We start from the raw sequence: 21,737 nt of genomic DNA on the forward strand, positions 1-21,737 counted from the left end.
GGCGGCGGGGAGACAAAGAGCAGCCGCTGGCCTATTTGTCTTCCGTAGGAAAAGCGGGCTGGACGCGTGACAGAAGAGGCACGGGAGCACTCTAACTCTGGTGGACCCGCCGTCATCGTCCGGGGATGAGGGGGTCAAACCAACAGGCCACAAGGGCGCCATGGAGCGATCGGGGCAAATCGGCCCGTCCAGACAACAAAGGCGCTCCTTACTCCATAGGCCCTTGTTAATCATATGCCTCAAAACCTGATCCGGGCTCCGGCCCAAATCCCCGCGCTGGTACCCCACCGGGACCCCTCGTCGTGCAGTGCCATACCTCCGTGGTGGTGGGAGAGACTCCCTCCGTTGGCAAGGATCTCCTCTCTGGCTGCGTGCTGAGGACAGAGGAGACACTGCCGGTCAAACATGCCATCCGCAAAAAAGCAACATGGCACCTCCTGCAGGAGGTGCAAGTGACATCCATCACAAAGACAACGTACAACCAATATCCATGGCAGCGAGGTTACTCAAAGTGATACTGTATGTCCCCTTATGTTACTATTACACAAAGTGATCCAGCTTGTCAGTGTTACACATCACACCCCAGCTGTGGCAACGTGGCGGGGCGGGGGGGGGGGGCATGGGGGCAAGCTATATGATTTGGAGCCTCTCAGTCATATCAATATGCCTCTCAGAGATATACATTAAAACATGTTGTTGATCGCTGGCCTCCTGGTGGGGGGGGGGAGGGGGGGCGTGGGGTTCCTACCTCCACTTGCTCGTAAACATGCACAGGGTCGGCAAGGCCTCTGTAGTTAAAGGCAAAGTAGAAATAGACGCAAGCGCCGGCATCGTACGTCTGGGTCACCCTGTGGGGGGCACAAGGACACGGGCATCAGGACTCGGAAGCGAGCCGCTCCGTCAGGTCTTCGCTAACGAACACATGGTCTCATGGTCTGGAATTAGTGCGCCAAAGCGAACGTAAGGGTAGCAGAACAGAATGATGAACAGTGATACTTTATTCATGTCAGTTTTCACCACTATCTTGCTGTCCATGAGACACAGACAGAGCAAGACCGGGGGTCGCAGTGCAGGGCCAGCCAGTGTGCATAGACCCTCATGCAGTTGGGGATAGATTCAGTGGCATCAGGCTGCTGGCCCTGGGAGCTGAGAACTGGGAACCTTCCCCTCACTGGCACAGAGTTCTAACCCGCCCCCCCCGATGCTGAATGCTATGAATGTTACTGCATGTTGATAACAGGGGCATCAGATCTCTCTGACCCCGGAGTGCGACACAAACGCAGGGGTGGCCAGACGCCCTGCCTTCACGTTTAATAATGTGACATCACAGGGCCATTTGGGGGGGGGGGAGGTTCTCACCAGATTAACAGAGCTACCCTCTGAGGGCCCTGCCATTTAACATCCTCCCAAAAGTTCAAGACACGTCTCATTTAATTTATAAAGCGTTATGGCTTAACTTTCCATTTTTGTGTCATGCCCGTGACAGATCACATTTAAAAATGATAAACTTCACAAATTTATTACATCTAAAAAATGTATATCAGAGGAGTATTACCAGATTTACACAAGCTCTGTTAATCACACAGTGATTAAGAGATCTATAGTTACATTTCTTTGGAGGAAAGGAAGGGGGTTTTGTGCCGGAGGTGCCAGGAGGACAGGACACGGGCCTGTTCAGGATAAATCGCACCGCGGTGCTCTGCCCCGCGACCTTCACAGGGGTCAAACAGGCAGATCAATCTTGTCACGGCCCCGCCAGAGGGAAAGCGAATGGTTAAAAAAAAATGATCACTCTTATCTCTGCGCAGTAGCAGAGGGCGTGGAGTGCAAACCGCAGAGGGGCTCACGTCTAAGATACCATCTCAGCACACTGGGATGGTGAGGGTACTGCACCACTGGAGAAGAGAATCAGGACTCGGAGTATAAACACATGGCATCCAAGGAGCCCCCCCTCCAGGGAGTATGGAGGCAGCTCGCCCCCACTGGGCCCCCACTGGGCCCTCCCTGAGCGAGTACCAGCCCGCACTGGCCCGACCCACACACACCTGCACGTGGACATGGGGGGGAACTGCACCCCCCTCTCCTTGCACTCCCTCGTGATCCGCTCCTTGACGTTCCTGCAGAGATCCAGGACCCTAGGAATAGCGACGGGGAACCGTTAGTGTGCCACCTGCATGCAGTAAAAACAAGGGGGGCCAAGCCAAGGGACAGAAGCCGACCCCCCCTAGACACATGAGGACTGGGGATTTCCACTTCCTTCCTTGGCCGGATGTGGCGGCGGGGAGGGCGGCTGCTACACGACGCTCAGAGGACACGACCTTGGCAGAGGCAGGCTTGAGAAGCCGTGTTATGGTGGCGTGTTTGACACGGGGCTTAGTGTCAGAGGAAGCGGGGCGGCGCACGTGTGACCCAGAGCATATATGTGAGAGAGTGGGGCTCTGGATCAGCAGACTAAGTTTATATAACAGGTGCCCGCGATCCATCTCCGTCCTGCTCCTTCCTGCTAGCTGGGGTGGGTGGGTGGGGGGGGGGGGGGGGGACTCTCCCCAGTGCCAAGGCACAGATGGAGCCAGTGAATGGTGAAATCTAATTACGAAGGATGAAGCAATCCGCCTGCTTTCCAGCCAATCAGCAATCCCCCTCTGTTTCTGACAGTGGTTTACATCAGCTTGTAAATCCTGTTACTTTCCCAACAAACAGCCACCAACCACCACCCCCCCCCCCCAAAAAAAAAAAAACTTGGCATCTCGGGAATGTCATCAGAGCCCGTGTCCCAGCCAGACCCCTCTGCATCCACATCTGCTTTCCAGACTTTTCCCTCACGCCAGGATGTACCTCAGAGCTGCGTGCCTTTCTCAGCCCCAAGGTGCGGGGGCTGGAGGGGCACGGCTTCCTATAAGCGTGAGAACGGTAAGGGCCATTTTCAACTTCACACAGCTCCCCACGCTCCTTCTCTGCCAATCATACCCCTGGCCACAGAGCCCCAGCTCCGTAAGACTCCACTGGGCCCATAAGGGTCAAAGGTCATGCTGACAGCTGCCCGTAGCACCACTTGTTACCCAGGGATAGATGGCAAGTGGAAACGCTAAGTGATCTCGCCCAGAAACAGTTACATTACGGACGTTACCTGTCCCAAGGCACTGACGTCTCAAATGACTCTCCGATCACGTAGTAATCCATCCCCAAGTCCTGCGGGAGAAGGACGAACACCCAGGGAGTGAGTGACAAGCAGAGACAGTAAAGGATATCTGGGAGATGGGATGCAGTGGTCCACAAAGCGGGCTTTCAAAAGGACATGCCGTCTCCCCCCACAATGGTGCGTAGTTAACGTTCCGTCCCTTAACCGAAGCCAGGGAACAATCCCATTCCAGAGATTCCTCAACCTGAGCCTCCGTGGCAACGCATGTGAGCGGACAGAGCCGGTCCATCGGGCCGAAGCCACGGCGGGCCTTTGTGTGTCAATCACAGGGACCCACCCGGAGGTAAGCGATGACGAAGGTCAGCATGTAGCCTCTCTGCCCATTGTCTTCTCCAGCTGCCAGACCCCTGGAGGCACACAGCAGGGTTAATGTTTAACACGGTCCTTTCACTCGTTCCCCGCCCCCCTACCCCGCAGACGCCACTCATGCAAGGCCCAGGTCCATGGTGGGGCCTTCAGCCACGTCCGCTTGCCGATTGCCCGTCCATCTATCATAGCAGGCCCCTTTGAAAGGGGAGAGGACCGGGGGGGGGGGGAATGGAGGGTGTGGGCAGCGATCAAATTTTCATTTACCAACTAATCAGATCAGGAAAAACTCATTAGAGGAAGTCTTAATTGATTCGCCCCTTTTTGTCGGTCGGAATCAAGTATCATTCAGAAAACACAGTCGAATCAATCACCCTGAAAGGAGGACGATAAATGTGAGCAGATGTTCTTGGGGCAGCACGATAAACCGCCACGTTTCCGGGTTCTCCCAAACATGAGCCTTTCAGCAATGAAAAACTAGTCTGAACTCATCAAGCACACGTTACATAACTTACACCCTGTGTGCTCTAAAACATCCCCTGAAAACATTAATGTTCAGGAAAGCAGAACATACTGAGCCTTATAAACTATGCAACAGTCTCAAAAGAACATGAAAGAATCTTTATGTCTCAAATGTGTCAGATTTTGATTCCAAAGGGACAGGAATGACTGGGGAAATTTCCTCCATCTTTCAGGATAATAAGTTTGAACCGGACCCTTGGGAAGGTCACAGTGTGAAACACGCGCACACACACACCTGCAGATGTGCAAACAGGAGTTATCACACTCTCCACCCACAGCTCCTGCTCTCACTCTGTGTAAATGTCATTGGGTTTGATAGCAGATAAACTCACACAAGCCAACAACAGCACAGGAGCACTATCTCAGGCACGTTGGGACCTGGGTGTGCATTTTGGGGGGGGGGGGGGCATCTCTCCTTGCCTGTGACAGATAACTTATTCTCAGTAGGGTACCCCCATCAATCAGCCTCACGATCAATCGAAGCGGGCAGGGCTCAGCCAGCCCCACATTACTCACACCCTTCCTGGAGCGAGGCGCCAAACGGCCGTCGACATGGGGACGGCCGCGGGTGATCCATCACACCGCCGTTTAGGGGTGGCCCTCCCGCTCGGACCCTGGAGGCTGTCACTCACTCGGCAAACGAGCCAATGAGACGGTCAATGGCCTCGCGGGAGGGGGGGAGGGGCCGTGGGGGTCAGTGGCACACCATGGCGTCACCGCGCACACGTTCTCGTGGGGGCCTGAACGGCTGTCTCTAACCCAACGGGGATCATTGGCGGGATTCTAGTGGCTAAGCCGTATTAATGCGCTAATGCGAGGCAGGGGCGCGAGGTGTGGACTCACCCGAACTTGGCCGCGATGTCGTACACCTGCTTCTCGTGCTGCAGGACCTTCTCACGGTCCCCCTCGAACAACAGGGTGGCCACACAGAGTCGGTGGGTGTCAAACCCTTTAAACTGGGGGGGGGGATGTGGAGCTCAGTCAGACAGGTAGGGTTGGTTGGGGCGAGAGGCACACCAGGGGCGGAGGCTGTACCTTGGTGATGTAAAACTTCTTGAGTCCGTCCAAGAAGGATGTGAATATCGAGGAGACCTGAGGCTTCAGGGCGTGTCCTGCAAATTGTGAGGTCAAAGGTCAGGATGCCAGGTGTGGAGAGGGCGCCATGCTACCAGCCTGAGGAGCTAATCGATATAGATTTTAACCCCGCATTTGAGCTCCTGCTCTCTCCTCCCACCCTGTCAGATTTATTTGCCCGTAAAACAATGGTGGGTGTGAATAAATGGCAGCATTTGAATAACTTCAGCGCTGCCGAGAGACTGCGGGGAACAAAACCAATAAATAACCCTGGCTCTGGGGGGGGGGGGGGGGGGTCTGGTTGATGCGGCGATATCCGTCTCCCTCTGCCGCGTGTTTTGATTTATTCCTAATCGGACAATAAAGTGCCGTCGAACGGCCGTGAGCGGTGAGCCGGACCGCATGCGAAAGTTATCAATCACGGTGGAAAAGTAACGAGCGACTCCATGGAGGCTCAACAGCCCATTTACGCTGCTCTGTCTATTAGGCACGCCACGGTCGCTGTGTCTCTTAATTATTTCCATTTTGATTCAGAATGCCTTCTTTTTCAATGGAAAAAAAACAACCCCCTCGACAGGCCTACCCTGAGTAGAAGATTAATCTGTACGAAAACACAGCTCCTTCGCAAACGGTGATACCAATCGGCCCTTTGACCCCACGGCACAGGTTTGGATAATGGCAGCCGGAACTGGCACGAAAAAACCAGGCCGATCCACCTGGTGTGGCTGGACCTTTGTGATGACCATACATATGGATACGGGGGTGGGAGATGGGGTGGGACAGGAAACCAGGCCCCGGATCAAAGGCGCGATCGCTGGACCGTAAAAGTCCAATTTAGGAGGAAGGGAAAAAAAAGTATCCTTAAGAGTCCTCCAATTACAGGCAGCTGGTCTCTCCTACGCGGAGGGGGCCGAGATGGGGTCACCATGCCCGCAGCCTTCACCTGACAAGGGTAGGCCATGATCAAAGCAGGTCACTTAGGAACATCACATGTGATGGAAGAGAAGGGGGCTGAAAGGCTCAGAAAGGAGACCAAAGTCTAAAAACACCCAATGCAGTAGGTGAAGAGGTAATATTGGTGTATTGGCCCCCCTGAAAGTATCATGCACACGTGTCCGAACATGTACACGCATGCACACATGCACTTACCAAACTGGAACTGGGCGTTGTCCATCAGACGAATGGATGCAGGAGCGCACCTCTGGAAGGATCAGAGTGAAGCTCACGTTATAAAGGTAACGGACGTCTCACACGTCGGTTTGCGTTTCGGAGGTTAGGACTCATATACAAACACAGCCAGGTGCCACTTGTGTCTTTGACTGTGTTCTTTAGGGCTCCTGACAGGCATCAGCTCATTTACATACCGTGATCTATGGCAGTGAGTGAAGCCGGAGCCGGTAAGGGGAACCGGCCCGCGGGTCAGTGACGGAACTGGAGCCCCGCCAAAGCAAAACAGGCAAATAATGATTTGACACATATTCAAAGGCTGAGGTGTTCCCCGGAGCCCCCCAGTATGTGATCACACGGGTGGTGCAAGAGGACAGCATGTGACAGCACCATAGCCACCCAGATGTGTGGAAGCTGTAGCTGAATTTACGACAGCAGCAGTAATGACTGCACATCCACAAATTCACAAAATGTATATACTAACTAAATATATATACTAAATATATAGAAACGCATTAGTGAGGGAAGGGACTGTTGTTGGAGGTGAAGGCCTGGCTTGCTATCTCCATTCTAGTTCATCCCAAAGGTGTTCGATGGCATTAAGGTCAGGGCTCTTTATGGACCTTGCTTTGTGCACTGGGGCACAGTCATGCTGGAACAGAAAAGGACCTTCCTCAAACTGTTCTCACAAAGCTGGAAGCATAGAATTGTCCAAAGCATCTTGGTATACTAAAGCATTAGGTGTTCCATTCGCTGGGACTAACTGGTCCAACCCATGAAAAACAACCCCATACTATTACCCCCCTCCAGCAAACTTTACAGTTGGCACAATGCAGTCAGGCAGGTAACGTTCTTCTGGCATCCATCAAACCTTGGCTCATCCATCAGACTGCCAGACAGAGACGTGTGATTCACCACCCCAAAGAACACAGTTACCACTGCTCCAGAGTCCAGTGGCGGTATGCTTTACACCACTCCTTCTAACGCTTGGCATTGCACTTGGTGATGAGGCTTGCATGCAGCTTCTCAGGCATGGAAGCTCAGTCCATGAAGCTCCCAGTGCAGAGTTCATGCTGGGGTTACTGCCAGAGGAAGTTTTGAACTCTGCAGTTGTTAACTCAGTGTTGGCGACTTTAGCAAACCATGCACCTCAGCACTTTGCGACCACGCCCTGTTACTTTACATGGTCTGACACTTCATGGCTGAGTGTTGTTGTTCCTAAATGCTTCCACTTTGCAATAATACCACTTCCAGTTGACTGTGCAATATCCAGCAGGGAAGAAATTTCACGAACTGACTTATTGCAAAGATGGCATCCTATGGCAGTACCATGCTTGGATTCACTGAGCTCTTCAAAACGATCCATTCTTTCATGTTTGTAAACCTGGCTGCATAGCTAGCTGCTTGATTTTATAGACCTGTAACAATTGGTCTGAATGAAACACCTGAATCCAATGATTAAGAGGTGTGTCCCAATACTTTTGTCCATACAGTGTATATTATAATAATTTGGTTGTAATGGCTCCCCCATCTGGCTGGTTTTAAAAGTGCAATGCCTCCTTGAAAGTAGTTCCTTACCTGCTTCGCCACCTCTCTCAAGCAAGCCACGCCCTGCTCAAAATTCGGAAAGACCACGGAGCCGTATTTCTGGTACTCTGGAAGGGGCCGGATCTTCAAAGTCACCTCAGTGACAACACCCAGGGTTCCTAAGGGAGACGGATATGTCAGAAATGCAGCAGGAGGAAGCCTCACTAACAAGCCCGCAAGAAGGATGTAGCCTGACTCCACAATGACCAGGAAGACTCTACCCTAAGCTCCATTAACCACAGTTTGCTAATGGGAACCACAGGACAAAACCGGCACTATTGTTTAATTAAGAAGTTACTATAAGCACAGACAAACAAGCACAGCTTTACAAACACCCCCCACAGGCTGCGGATCACCAGCGGCGGTGCAGCAGGCGGGCTCTGGGATCGGTGCAACGCGATCGGATCGGCCGGCTGCTGATCTATGGCATCCCATCTCTCCCCTGGGCTTCGCATTGCACAAGAGGGGTCAAGCGAGATTTACAGGCCCAGTACGCAGGGGGGGCGAAACGCATCCATATCAAAGGACACCGAGCACCAGGGACGAATTAAAACCCAAAGGTGTTCCCAGCGTGACCCCCAAAAGGCTCGCCAGGGACCCCAGCTTGGCGTTTTAAGTTGCACGTGTGTGCTCGGGGGCTGCGCCAGGTCCCCTGGTCGGAGGGATCGGGCCCGTAAAAATAAAATAAACTCCGAGAGCTGCCATCTTAGATTTCCATGATCAAGGAGACCCAGCAGGGGACCCCAGTGTGAGCCAATTACCGTAAACACCTTACAGCGGGTCACTGATACGCATTGGCGCGGGGATCGAGGAGAGCCATACAAAGGGAACGAAATAGTGGCTCTTTGTCTGAGCTCATTCAAGCCGAATTCAGAATATAATAGGTAATATATGCAAATTCCTGCCTCCGTATTACGGCCCCAGGGAGGGGAGAAGTCGCCCGTCTGCTAAATATTCATCAACATCATTAAGCGATGTCTCAATGGCTTAGTGTTTCCTCCGAGACGGAGGAAACCTTGGCCTGTCCCTTCGGTACAAATGAGGCGTGTCTGTGTCTGTGTGCGAAAAGCAAGGGGACACTACATCAACCCCCATAGCAGCGTATTCCAAAGCATGCCTTACTTAACCCTACATCATATCTAACCAGCCGACACCCCTGTAACACAGCGGCACACGCAGCCAGCCAGCCAGGGGGATGTAAACGACACCTTTGGTGACCGGCGTGTTAATAACCCGTCTCTGTGCCGACTGCTGCCCGTGTCAAGAGGCTCCGATAACGGCCTCAGTCAAACGGGGGGCCGTAAAATTATCCGGAAAAAACCGTCCCAGTAAGAAAGCAGCATTAACCTGGGCCGCCGCAGCCATTACCGACCCCATTAAACCTGCAGATGTCTCCGCTAACGGGCTCGCCAGAGACTCGCAGATTTACGGGACAGCGCAACATGAGAAATAAACCACGTTGTCAAAAAAAGAAGAAATAAAAACAGCTTCAAACACAAGCTGCCTACCACCAAACATCCCGCCTTCTAAGCCTGCCATTTAAAATAATTACCTAATTAGACATCAAATCCACAATTAAATCAAAATTACGAAAGACCCGGAGTAAAATCGTACAAATCTGCAGTTTGTAATTATACCACACAGGAATGGGTTGCAAAGATAGCATGTAAACATTTTCTGATCATTTAAATATTCTTTTGGGGTTCTCAGTGGTCCCACGAACTTTTCTAAAGGATAGAACATCACTAAAACATTACTAAACATTACTAACATTACTAGCTTTGTAGTTCTGAAGTTTGTTACTTAAGCGGAATTCTGTAGACCGAACAGAACCACTTAACACACAAGAGGAACTTTTGACTGAGAGTTCACACTGCTATCACTCTCTGCCTTTGGACCAGCATAGATGTTTGAGCACTTGCTAGGTAATCAAACAACTGCCTATTACAGACAAACTGCAGAAGGAGCAAACGTCATTAGAGACAGGCAGAGAAGCCCCCTGCCGTGACACTGCATACTGCACTCTAGTGGACTGCTAGGGAAACACATGACAGCGGGGCCCCGACTCTCTCTCTCTCTCTCACACAGACAGACAGACAGACAGACAGGCAGGCAGGCAGGCAGGCAGGCAGGCAGACAGACAGACAGACAGACACGCGCGCGCACGCACAAACGTCTCACTCCCCTTCAGGCTAAGTCCTTAGCTTGTTTTGGAAACAACCCTGAATTCCGGCATTCCACGAAGTTTTATTTTATTTTTTATTTTTTCCTTGAAGGATGGTGACATTATCCGCAAATGGAGAACCAGGATTAATCTTCTGCCCCCCCAGCGAGGCAGCCTTGCAGAAGCTGGCAGCCCACGGTGTCAGTCTATAGAAGCTTGACAGTAAAAGTGCAACATTCAGCACCCAGGCTGCAGTAGGGTGAGGGACCTCTGCTCACTGAACTGGGGAGAGGCTAACCCCCAATCCCCAACCCCGCAACGGACTGGGAGCACAGGGAAGAAACCTGCTCCCTTGGGCCACACGGGGGTAGCGGCAGACTGTCAGTAAGCCTCTAACAGAGTGATAATGAATGCCCCCCCCCCCCCCACCACCCCCCAAACTGAACACGTGCTTTGGAAGATTCCACCCCCCTGAAATGTGAGGGAGCCAACCATGGGCGCAAGGACAACCGCAGCTGCACCTCCGAGTCTCTGTAAACACAAGCTGCGCAACGTCTGGCCTGAACCAGTCAGGGTCCTGCAAGGACAACCATCTGCTCATGAAGGCAACGGCCTCAAACACTACATACACACAACTGCGCCTATAAAAACACACTTGACACACATGATTGTAATTAGCACTATTATGACATTCTCTGCACAATGACCTGGAACTTCTATATCATTACGTAGAAATGTTATTTTCTTTTATATGGACTGCTTTCTCCTTTAGGAGGTGAATTAAAATTATGCAGTGCCTAGTTTGCATTTCTAGAGCGTACTGACAACCACACACAATGGCGCCGGTGCAGGGTTTATCAAAGACTGGCTGTTTACGTCAACATTCCTGCAGGTGTATGCGAGAGCCCCACCAAACGCACCTTCCCTGGGGCAGACCGACAGACGACAGAGCTCCCATGTGGAGACGAGGCTCAGTGAGACGTTTACTAGGTGTCTCCAAAGAACCCAGCAGCGGAGAGAGACCTACCCTCAGAGCCCATGATGAAGTGGTGGATGTCCGGCCCGGTGGACATGCGGGGGACCTGGCAGCTCTTCTCCACCACTCCACGCGGGGTTACCATTTTTATGTGAACCACCTGTTCCAGAAAGTGAAGCGAAGAGGAGGCCCATCATTCACATTAATAGAGGAACTGGCGGTTAACCTAACACCAACTGCCACTTTGGACGACTTGCAATGGACAAGTAATTATTGTCATTTTTTACATGTCGAGCCTCCAGTCTGTTCTTCCAAGCAGGGAAAAGGGATCAGCGAGCTCACACATCGCTAATACCATCTAGGAGCGCCTGCCATTCTCTGGAACATCCATTTCCACCCACAAGATTTGGGTTATGGCAGAATGACACACATACCAGGTCCTCAATGTTGCCGTAGATGTTCTTCTTCATGCCGGAGGCTCTGGTGGCCACCCAGCCTCCCAGGGTGCTAAACTCCATGGAGTCAGGCTCATGGCCTGTGCAGAAGCCGCTCTCGTTCAGCTGGCCGGAGTCACAAGACATAAGAGCAACGTTCGACACTGGCAATCGGCAGCTGAGGGTGACCTCTTAGACTGGCCAGCTGGACAGAGGTGTGTGGGGGGGGTGCGTGGAGAGAGGGAGGGGGGCTGGCTGGCACATACCAGGAAATACACTTTCGTTTCCCCCCACAATATCCAAATCAGCCCCATCACAAACAAACAGGAAAAAGCATCTGAATGAATACTCCCCCCCCCCCCACAAAGTGGCAAACCCTTAACAGAAATAACACTGCATTTATGATGAGAACCATGCTACACCATCCCTGCCAACCCTAACTCTACTTCCTTAGCCAGACCAGATCCCCCGCCCCACCCCCACCACCCACACACACACACACACACACACACACACACACACACACACACACACACACACATCTGAGAACAGCCTGGAAGCACCGTAAAGCAGCTGCCTCCCAGCACCAGCACGGTGCCTACCAGTCTCTCCAGTTCCTGCCCGACAATCCCAGCTTCAACGTGGGCTGTTAAGTTCTTCTCGTCGATCCACAATATATGATTCTGGGGGGGGGACAAAGACACAGGTGCACACATAAGATAAAAAATTTTTTTTTTTAATTTTAAAAAAAGAAAGAAAATCACTGACTCGTCAAATCGTTCAATGCCACGGCGAACACCAAATAGCAGCCTCTGACCATCTCTGGGCCTAAAGTGGTTCTGCGCACATCTGGCCTGATTTCCAAATCGATTTTAAACCCCGTGTCCGTGTTACTGACAGCGAGTACATGTAGCTGTCCTCACTCCTGCACCCTCCCCCAACCTCACACACCCCCCCCTCGCTGAATTATGGCCCACAAACTCACCACGACGCAGATCACAGAGGTGCAGAAAACCAAGACGGTGTGTCAAATTTACACATGAAATGTAAGCGGGGACTGTGCCCGGCGCCGTTTGTGTTGAGTTTATCCAGGCTCTGGGAGGTGTCAGTGGAACTGGCCCGGTACTGCCCCCCTCCAACCCGATCTCAGCAGCTGAACTTCTTACGCAGTGTTTATAAGCGACCAGGGTGGCCGCTGTCTGCAGCCTGAGCCCTCACAGGCCCCCCATCCATCATCCTGCATGGCTAATAATCTGTCTACACCGAACAGTCTGAGACCCATGCAATTCCGCTGCATGGCCACAAGGGGGCCAACCCGCTACACACAAGTTTGAGCTTCGAATGGGGGAATTTACCTCCCGTACTACACCCTGTTTATGCATGTCTGAAGTGGCCAGGAACAAACTACAATGAATTTAAATTTGAGTGTGGTGGGAAGGTGCGTGCAAATGTATAAGTTAGGTAATATGCAGCTGGTGGTTAAGTTCAGGAGTTATAATTTACGCCAAGGCTCTAGTAATACTTACTATAACCACCCACACTACACCACTTCACATTACACAGGCTAAAATCATGACTTTAAACACATATTGTACACGTTTTTAAGGCAGCAACAGATAAACTGCATGATGAATGACATCATGTCTAAAAACAGATGCTCTGAAATTCAGGCCCTAGCCCAGGTGCCAGAAGGAGTGCCGTCCCTAGCCGGGTTTTGGGGTCTGGGCCTCCGCAACTCACTGTGCTTTATTTACAGGCCTTCCTGCTGTTTAAGCACTCACCATTTGTGAGGTATCCAACGAGACGATGGAGCGCATCTCATCTGGAGGGCATTCCAGGGCACTGGACACGCTGGTTCCTCCTGTGCGGGGGAAGGGTGGCACGTCACCGGCCGTCTGTCACTATGGGTGACCCCTCTATCACATGCTCTCTCCAACACCCTGGCATCGGCACTCGGTGCACGCGGTCCTGCTGCCACAGGGACACGCAGCTGGTGGCTGGCAGGAGTGTCTAAGATAAGCCAACACACGTTTCCCTCACCGCATCCAGGTGCTTAATGAGGCGTCTCCACGTCTGACCAAGTCTGACAGCCCCTTGTTACAGCACAGCGCCACCTGCAGGCCAGCATTGCAACCCTGAGAAGCAGCCACGCGTTGCTGAAAGAGACCCCCGCACTGGGAATCTAACTGGGAAGGATCCCTAGTTCCATGCTTCAAGGAGCTGGCTGGACTGGTTGGCTGCCACCCCACCACTGAGAAATGCTTCACTGATCATTTTTAATCATAATAAATCACATCACAGAACTTGTTTTTCAACATTCAGTTTCTTTATAAAACAGGGGTGAAAAAAATACCAGATTAATAGCCTGCACACATGTTGTGAGTGCCGACTTCTTAATTAAGTTTTCCGAGATGCTGACTTTGGATAATTAAATTTTGGCGGGTAGGAACACAATGCACAGATCAGTGGATGCGTCACACTGATTTATGGCAAAAACCTGCCATTTTACTTTAATCAGTTTTTACAATAAACTTACACAGTCTAATTTGCTAAGTTATAAAACTATAAACTTAGACCCAGAAAACTAAACTTTACATCACCTAGTCCCCAAAGAGCAAAAAATTTGTTTTTTTCCATTTATACTAATACAGGTTATTTATACAGAGTTAAAGACTAACTTGCAGGATCTACTGCAAAGCGACTGAATTACTGTTTGTTTCCCTGAATTCTCTGCCTCATTAACACTGGGATCATTTAAAGTAAATGCACAGTGGAGGGTAAGAAGGTCCAGTAATCAAAGTCTAAGCTCTCCATCCTAAGTCCTACTAATCACTTGTTTGCTTTGGGTGCGAAATACTCACCTCCATAGGGAATCAAACAAGCGTTATGTTGGCACGCCAGCTCCACGATTTTCACCACATCGTCGTGGCAGTCTGCAAGAGGCCACAGCATCGCTCATCAGAGGTGGCCTGTCCTACCTTGGGATGCCCCTAGAGGGCGGCAGAGCACTGGAGCCAAGGGTTTAGTTAGGGTGACGGGGTCAATGCAGGTGAGTGAGGCTGGCCAAAATCAGCAGTGCTACTGGGCTCGCATGCAAACACCGCTGAACATACCCACTAGTCTCAGCTTTGAAAGGAGGACTCTACTTTTCTTCATCAAGAAAAAATGCAATATGCTTTATGGTTAATTTATATATCCTGAAAAAAATATTTTTGATGCTGCATCATTACCAAGAGGCATTTGACTGCTTATACACCCTTGAGATCACTCCTAGAAGCATCCATCCTTCATCAACAGAACAACGGCCCTTTAAGCCAGCCAGGTGTCAGGGAAACAGAGGAGGAGGAGAAACCATATGCTGTTTGCTCGAGCAGCTGTGTCTGATAGGCTGAGGCGAGCATGCCTGTAACTCAGGTGCTGTAAAGTAAGCCCCGTGATTGGCTGCCTACCAAGAAAGTCTGCTTTGGAAGGCGGAGCCATACAGTCACTTATCTGCATGCTAAAGCAATGGAAGCCATAACTGCCATCAGACCAATCTTGGGAAAGTAATTCATGCTGCCATAACCAGCCGAAACCAGAGTATCTCATACTGAATATGGTGGTTTTATGACGCATCTGCTCATACAAATGCGAGCCACCGAGCCGATGGGAGGGTGGCCTCTCTGTACAGGTTAACCCTTTGGAAGCCTGGGCTCCAGAGCGAAGAGGGGCAATGCATTAGCAAACAGCATGGGGCAGCCAGCAAGCACGCTTCAGGGGACACTCACTTGGCCAAACAACCATATCAGGAAGACGTCCAAACCTCCCCTCACGAAGGGCAAAGATCTCATGCAAGCAGTGACCTGTATAAATTGAAGAAAAAGAATTTATACATAATGTATACACTTAAACTGGCAAAATTGAAGATGGCGTTACAGAAGGAATCCAACAGAGATGCACAATTAGGAGAAATTGTGGAAATTATGTGTGTCCCCCGCAGCAGCAAAGGAAACAAAAACGTCACTGAAACAGGTAAACAGAAAAAAAAAAGAAAAGAAATTAGAAGAGTCAAGAAGAAAAGCTTCAAAGGTAGTGACATCTTTCAGTCTCGTATGTGATTAAATAACATGAGAGAACAGGCAAACAGTGTGTTGTATATTACAAATAACCATTGGGTAGACGAGGAACACTGGATGATTTCACAATTATAAAAGATATGTTTACAATTTTTAATCAATCATACAGTACAGTATAATTAAAGTGTTAAAAAAAGACTGTCAATGACTTTCAGTGCAACAAATTTTTAAAAACTGAGAAGTGTTCATTTGTATTTGCATTTATTTGGTTGGCATTTAAAATTGAGACTTGTTTGATTTCTGAAAAGGCCTCGAAACTCGTGGCACTGGCCTTTGCCAGATCAGACTGGCGTCCGGTCACCCACTCCGTGTGCTCATGCCCTGGGTCGTGGGGCTCACCGTGGGCTCGGAAGACCCGGTCCTCGGCCTCCAGGGAGTGGGGGATCCCCATGGATTTCAGGTCCTGGAGAAAAGGCTCATTCAGGTTGGGTGGTGTGATCGCACTGCTGTTTAACGCCGCCTGGAAGAGCAGAGTAAGGTTCAGTCAACAAAGAGCTGGGCCAAGCAGCAGGAGAGGGTAGGTGAAGGGGAGACTTACTGTAGGCGGGCTTTTGTGCTGGAGGTTCGCGCCAAAGGTGCTTTCGAACCAGTCCTTCAAACTGGGAAAAATCAACCCACCTAACCTGTACCTGCAATTCAAAGTATTTAATATACAGATAAGCAAGTTCGAAAGTTTAGTTTCTCAGTTTAATAGTAATTTTCAATACTGCTTCGATTCATGTCAGTGCCATTCCTTCACATCTGCCATAACTTTACCATTCCTGCAAGGCAACACAGTCTAATAACATGGCCAGAGTCAGTCAGGCTGACTGATGTCAGAAGACCGGGAGAAGCACTGAATCACTCCTTCAAGGACAACAGGGTGAGAGGGAGTTAAAAAAAAAAAAAGAAGAAAAGAAAAGAAAACACACTGCTTTTGTGGTAGACCTGAGAATTCGAATACAGGGATATTTATTCTTAAGCTCTACAAACTGAGTGCCCCAGAAACTTTGCTTACAAACTACAACAGTAACACTCTTAAGAAATCTATTTTCCTGCATTTTTTTTTTTTTTTTTTTTTAAGATAAACAATCAGATCCTTTAGCTGCATTCTTGGTAAGAATTCTGTACATTTCTGAAAAACCCTATCACACCTGCCAGCTACCATGAACAACAGAGAGACAAACGCGATAGTGTCCAAGGGGGAAAAAAAAAAAACATCATTCAACGTCAATGTTGCGTTTATAGAACAGGCAGTACCATTCAACACATGGAAAAGATTAGGCAGGAGCCAACTTTCTGAATGTTATTGAGGGTATCAAGATATTAAATTGCTCATTAAACCACTTTGATAGGCTACAGTCCTTCAATATATTATACAAATCGCTGGCTGACGAACACAAACCATTTGTAATTCCAAGTTCTACAGAAGAATGCGTTGCAAAGGAAAACCTGCGTTTTTACAGAGGAGTCTTTAAGCAGCTTTGACCGTGCTGCACTCTAACAGCCACTAGATGGCAGTAGCGCAACACTAAGCTTAAAACCTACAAATAGCTGGGCTCTACAATCTGGAATGCACTTTGTAAATTGTACTATTATTATTACTAGTTTTATTTTTTTATTAATCATAATAATAATAATAATAATAAATGATAATAATAATAACAACAACACTAATAATAATCATATCATTATTAGTGGTGTTATTACTGTTATTATTAATCATTATAATAATAAGATCTTAATGTTCCATCTCTATATCTTAAAAACAAATCATTAAAAAAAAAAATCTAAGCAGGGCTGTAACTGCTTTTTGACACCAGACAGCCAATCGCCATAGTCTCCTTGCACAATTGGCGCTCCACCACTCCATAGAGCCTATCGGATCATGAGTATCAATGAACCCAATCTGAACATCGCATTAGCGAGGCCCGAAGCAGCCCCCTTACTGAAACGCAGCCAATATGCACTTAGGATAACAGCCTGGAATGTGTGCTGCTCCTAATAGGCACTGGGACGACAGCTTATAAAAGAACATTAAAGCTGGTTTAACCTGAAGGAGCATTTATCATCAGATCCAGTATTAATCATACACAATTTTTGGTGCAAGTTAAAAAAGGAACAACAAAAAAAAAGAAAACTTCAGTGGAATCTGCCTTAGGCTGGAAGCAAGAAAAGCGTAATAAAAAGGCAGGAAGGGAAGGGAGCGTGGCAGCCTACCGTACCTCCTGCCGGTAAATTCCGCTTGACCTTTCTTGTTGAACAGAAATCTGGAGTCGCTGTACCCCCAGCCATTCCATTTCATAACCTCCTGCCTAGAAAAACAGGGCAGAGAGGCAGCTGATCATAGCATGCAGAGGGAACCATGCCAGGCCCAAGGCAGCCTCACCTAAACAGGGTAAGGGGGAGCTGGTTTTCACCCCCAACCTACTGAGCCCTGCCTCACTTACTAGTTCATCACCTGCATTCTTGTACCTACAAGTTCCTTCGAAGACACTAGTGTATAATTGCTTTTGGGCCATTTTGCAGTAATTAAGAGCAGAGCCATGGGGGCCAAACTGTAAGGTAATAAAGGACTGACATCTGTGAAGCAGATTCGCTTCAAATGCAAAATGCAGGTCGGTGATGGGTTCAAGACGAGCAGAAAACTGCAAAAGACACCCTGCTGTGCAGTTCATTACATAATGTCACACTGGGAGAATACAGGGATATTGTAATACAGTGCTTTTAAAATCTCAATCTCAATGCATTCAAAGAAATGATGCATCCATACAAGAGGAGTAGTACTTGGATTTAAAACATTTAAACTAAACAGAAACAGAGCACATTAAAAGCATATTAATATTGTTTTTTCCCCACCACAAGCAGACATCCTCAGAGTATACAATGTTCCTGTCACAGCCCACCTGCCGTTTGATTCCTTACTTTAGCGACAACACAGTTATCATAAAGGGGAAGCTCTGCAGCCCCTCTGGTAGGAAGCTCAAGTGCTGTCTGGATAAACGTGGGAGTCTCAGGCCGAACATTTCAGCACAGAAGTGACAGGCCCCATTGCAAATGATGACCCTTCAGGAATGTACTTAAAAACATGTTTGGACCAATCTCCATTTAGGAAGAATAATTAAGGTTTTATTTAAACAGGTTTAAACCTACTGATCAGTGAGGGATGGAATTCAGTACACACACACACACACACACACACACACACACTTATGCAGTCTAAAGAAAGGTTTAAGGCTGTCTATCTATGTAATAAGTGCACTTTTGCACATAGCAAAAAAACACTTTAGCATTAGAACATATGCAGATTAAGAGCAACACAATAAAACCGAATTAAATTTCCTTCTGCTCTCCAAAAAGATACTGATATCTTGTTAGACGGCTAGACGAACGCCGCTTCTGTTCCCAAACCTCCTCAGGGGCACCTCAGCCATTCCATGTATTTATCAACTTCACCGCCAGCTCACGTAATTAACGAATTTAATTAGTTAAAAAAGTTGATGACATATTGATCAGCTATACGAGGTGTGCTGGTGGTTGAGTTAAAAAAAAATACATGGGTGCGTTGTATGGTTGCTACAAATACTGGGAAGATTTTAGCGGACGGTTTGAGATGGCTAAGCTAATACATTTTGACAGGCAGAAAAGCACAACACATTTAAACATCAATTTCTTTGGCAGTGTGACTTTTGTACAGTCCTGTGTGTGTGTGTGTGTGTGTGTGTGTGTGTGTGTGTGTGTGTGTGTGTGTGTGTGTGTGTGTGTGTGTATATATATATATATATATATATATATATATATATATATATATATATATATATATATATATATATATATATATATATATATATATATATATATATATATATATACACACACACAGTGGTACCTCAGTTCTCAAACTCATTAGAACTCAAATTAATTAAAAGTCGAACCAACCAGTTCGAAAAAAAAAAAGACCTGGAACTCGATCTGAATCTCATAAGTCGAACTGTGAACGCCGACCTAAGATAACTTGTACGCACAGGGAAATGAGTCACACAGCATGTGTCTCAGCGGAAACAAAGGATAACGCTTCAGTCTCAGCCTTGCATTCGCTGTGATAGCATCCTGCATGTTTACACTAGCTGAATACATATATTTAGACAGTAAAAATACATTTAGACAATGATAGACAATAACAGTAATTATTATTATATAATAAAATACATTTAAAATTGATTTCTTATTAATTATTTTAATATTAATAATAAACCATTAATACATTTAATTATAATAATATCGTCATTCCCAGCGGGGACGGAACTGAGACAAAGGTGCAGGCGTCAGAGTATCGGGGAATACGGGGTTTAATTACAGGTAAGGCAGGCAAAACGGGAACGGACAATACAATGACCGGACTGGGGATACAAACTGAAACGCGAACTAAATACATAGGACTAATGACAACAACCAGAAACAGCTGATCACACGGGGATTCCACACGGGGTTAACGAGGGGGCGTGGCACACAGAAGGAGCAGACGATCGGGGCATGACACATTGTTTTTTTAGTTTAAAAATTACTGTTTTGATAAATGTGCTTAGATGTGTTTAGTACAGTATATGCTTTTCTTGTTTTATCCGGTTCATTTTGTGTTTAAATGCTAGAAAAAAACATATGTAGGTGTAATTTTTTGGGGCCGGGAACCAATTAATTGGTTTTCCATTATTTCTTTTGGGGAAAATTCGATCAGAACTCAAACTTTTTAATCAATCCTTTATTAATCAATCCTTTATTGTCCCTCATGGGGAAATTCTTTTTACGCCTCCCTCAGGATTCGATCCAGAGTTCTGAACAGATTAAGTTCGAGTTTTGAGGTACCACACACACACACACACACACACACACACACACACACACACACACACACACACACACACACACACACACACACAGCTAAAAAAAATTAAAGGAACACTTTGGAAACACATCAGATCTCAATGGAGGAAAAAATCATATTGGATATCTATGCTGATATGGACTGGGTAATGTGTTAGGAATGAAAGGATGCCACATTGTTTGATGGAAATGAAAATTATCAACCTACAGAGGACTGAATTCAAAGACACCCCAAAAATCAAAGTGAAAAAATGATGCAGCAGGCAACTCAAAATCGTACTCAATAGTTTGTGTGGTCCCCACATGCTTGTATGCATACCTGACATTGTCAGGGCATTCTCCTAATGAGACAACAGATGGTGTCCTGGGGGATCTCCATCCAGATCTAGACCAGGGCATCACTGAGCTCCTGGACAATCTGAGGTGCAACCTGGCGGCATCAGATGGACCGAATGATAATGTCCCAGAGGTGTTCTGTTGGATTTAGGTCAGGCGAGCATGGGGGCCAGTCAATGATATCAATTCCTTCATCCTCCAAGAACTGCCTGCATACTCTCGCCACATGAAGCTGGGCATTGTCGTGCACCAGGACGAACCCAGGACCCACTGCACCAGTGTAGGGTCTGGCAATGGGTCCAAGGATTCCATCCTTATACCTAATGGCAGTCAAGGTGCCGCTGTCTAGCATGTAGAGGTCTGTGCGTCCCTCCATGGATATGCCTCCCCAGACCATCACTGACCCCCCCACCAAACCGGTCATGCTGAACAATGTTACAGGCAGCATAATATTCTCCGCAGCTTCTCCAGACCCTTTCATGTCTGTCACATGTGCTCAGGGTGAACCTGCTCCCATCTGTGAAAAGCACAGGGTGCTAGTGGTGGACCTGCCTATTCTGGTATTCTATGGCAAAAGCCAGTCGAGCTCCACAGTGCCGGGCAGTGAGCACAGGGCCCACTAGAGGATGTCGGGCTCTCAGGCCACCCTCATGAAGTCTGTTTCTGATTGTATGGTCAGAGACATTCACACCAGTGGCCTGCTGGAGGTCATTTTGTAGGGCTCTGGCAGTGCTCATCCTGTTCCTCCTTGCACAAAGGAACAGATACCGGTCCTGCTGATGGGTTAAGGACCTTCTATGGCCCTGTCCATCTCTCCTAGAGTAACTGCCTGTCTTATGGAATCTCCTCCATGCCCTTGAGACTATGCTGGGAGACACAGCAAAACTTCTGGCAATGACACAATAATATGCGCCATCCTGGAGGAGTCGGACTGCCTGTGCAACCTCTGTAGGGTCCAGGTATCGCCTCATGCTACCAGTAGTGACACTGACTGTAG

The 21,737-nt window shown here is 48.3% G+C and overlaps 1 protein-coding gene across 1 annotated transcript in view; it reads right to left on the minus strand.

The window, feature by feature from the left end:
• Positions 1-21,737, minus strand: part of LOC111838581 (alkyldihydroxyacetonephosphate synthase, peroxisomal-like) — a 33,809-nt gene that overhangs the window by 6,005 nt on the left and 6,067 nt on the right. Inside the window, exons 2-19 of the mRNA XM_072700245.1 lie at positions 17,749-17,838; positions 16,083-16,173; positions 15,884-16,004; positions 15,197-15,271; positions 14,291-14,362; positions 13,211-13,290; positions 12,032-12,112; positions 11,430-11,555; positions 11,047-11,155; positions 7,847-7,974; positions 6,251-6,302; positions 5,063-5,139; positions 4,871-4,983; positions 3,477-3,546; positions 3,128-3,189; positions 2,046-2,135; positions 749-848; positions 317-374 (exon numbers count right to left, since the gene is read on the minus strand). Of these exons, the coding sequence (XP_072556346.1) occupies positions 317-374; positions 749-848; positions 2,046-2,135; positions 3,128-3,189; positions 3,477-3,546; positions 4,871-4,983; positions 5,063-5,139; positions 6,251-6,302; positions 7,847-7,974; positions 11,047-11,155; positions 11,430-11,555; positions 12,032-12,112; positions 13,211-13,290; positions 14,291-14,362; positions 15,197-15,271; positions 15,884-16,004; positions 16,083-16,173; positions 17,749-17,838 (1,595 nt within the window). The remainder of the gene's footprint in view (positions 1-316; positions 375-748; positions 849-2,045; positions 2,136-3,127; positions 3,190-3,476; positions 3,547-4,870; positions 4,984-5,062; positions 5,140-6,250; positions 6,303-7,846; positions 7,975-11,046; positions 11,156-11,429; positions 11,556-12,031; positions 12,113-13,210; positions 13,291-14,290; positions 14,363-15,196; positions 15,272-15,883; positions 16,005-16,082; positions 16,174-17,748; positions 17,839-21,737) is intronic.

Source organism: Paramormyrops kingsleyae, chromosome 16, assembly GCF_048594095.1.
Source record: "Paramormyrops kingsleyae isolate MSU_618 chromosome 16, PKINGS_0.4, whole genome shotgun sequence".
Taxonomy (NCBI): domain Eukaryota; kingdom Metazoa; phylum Chordata; class Actinopteri; order Osteoglossiformes; family Mormyridae; genus Paramormyrops; species Paramormyrops kingsleyae.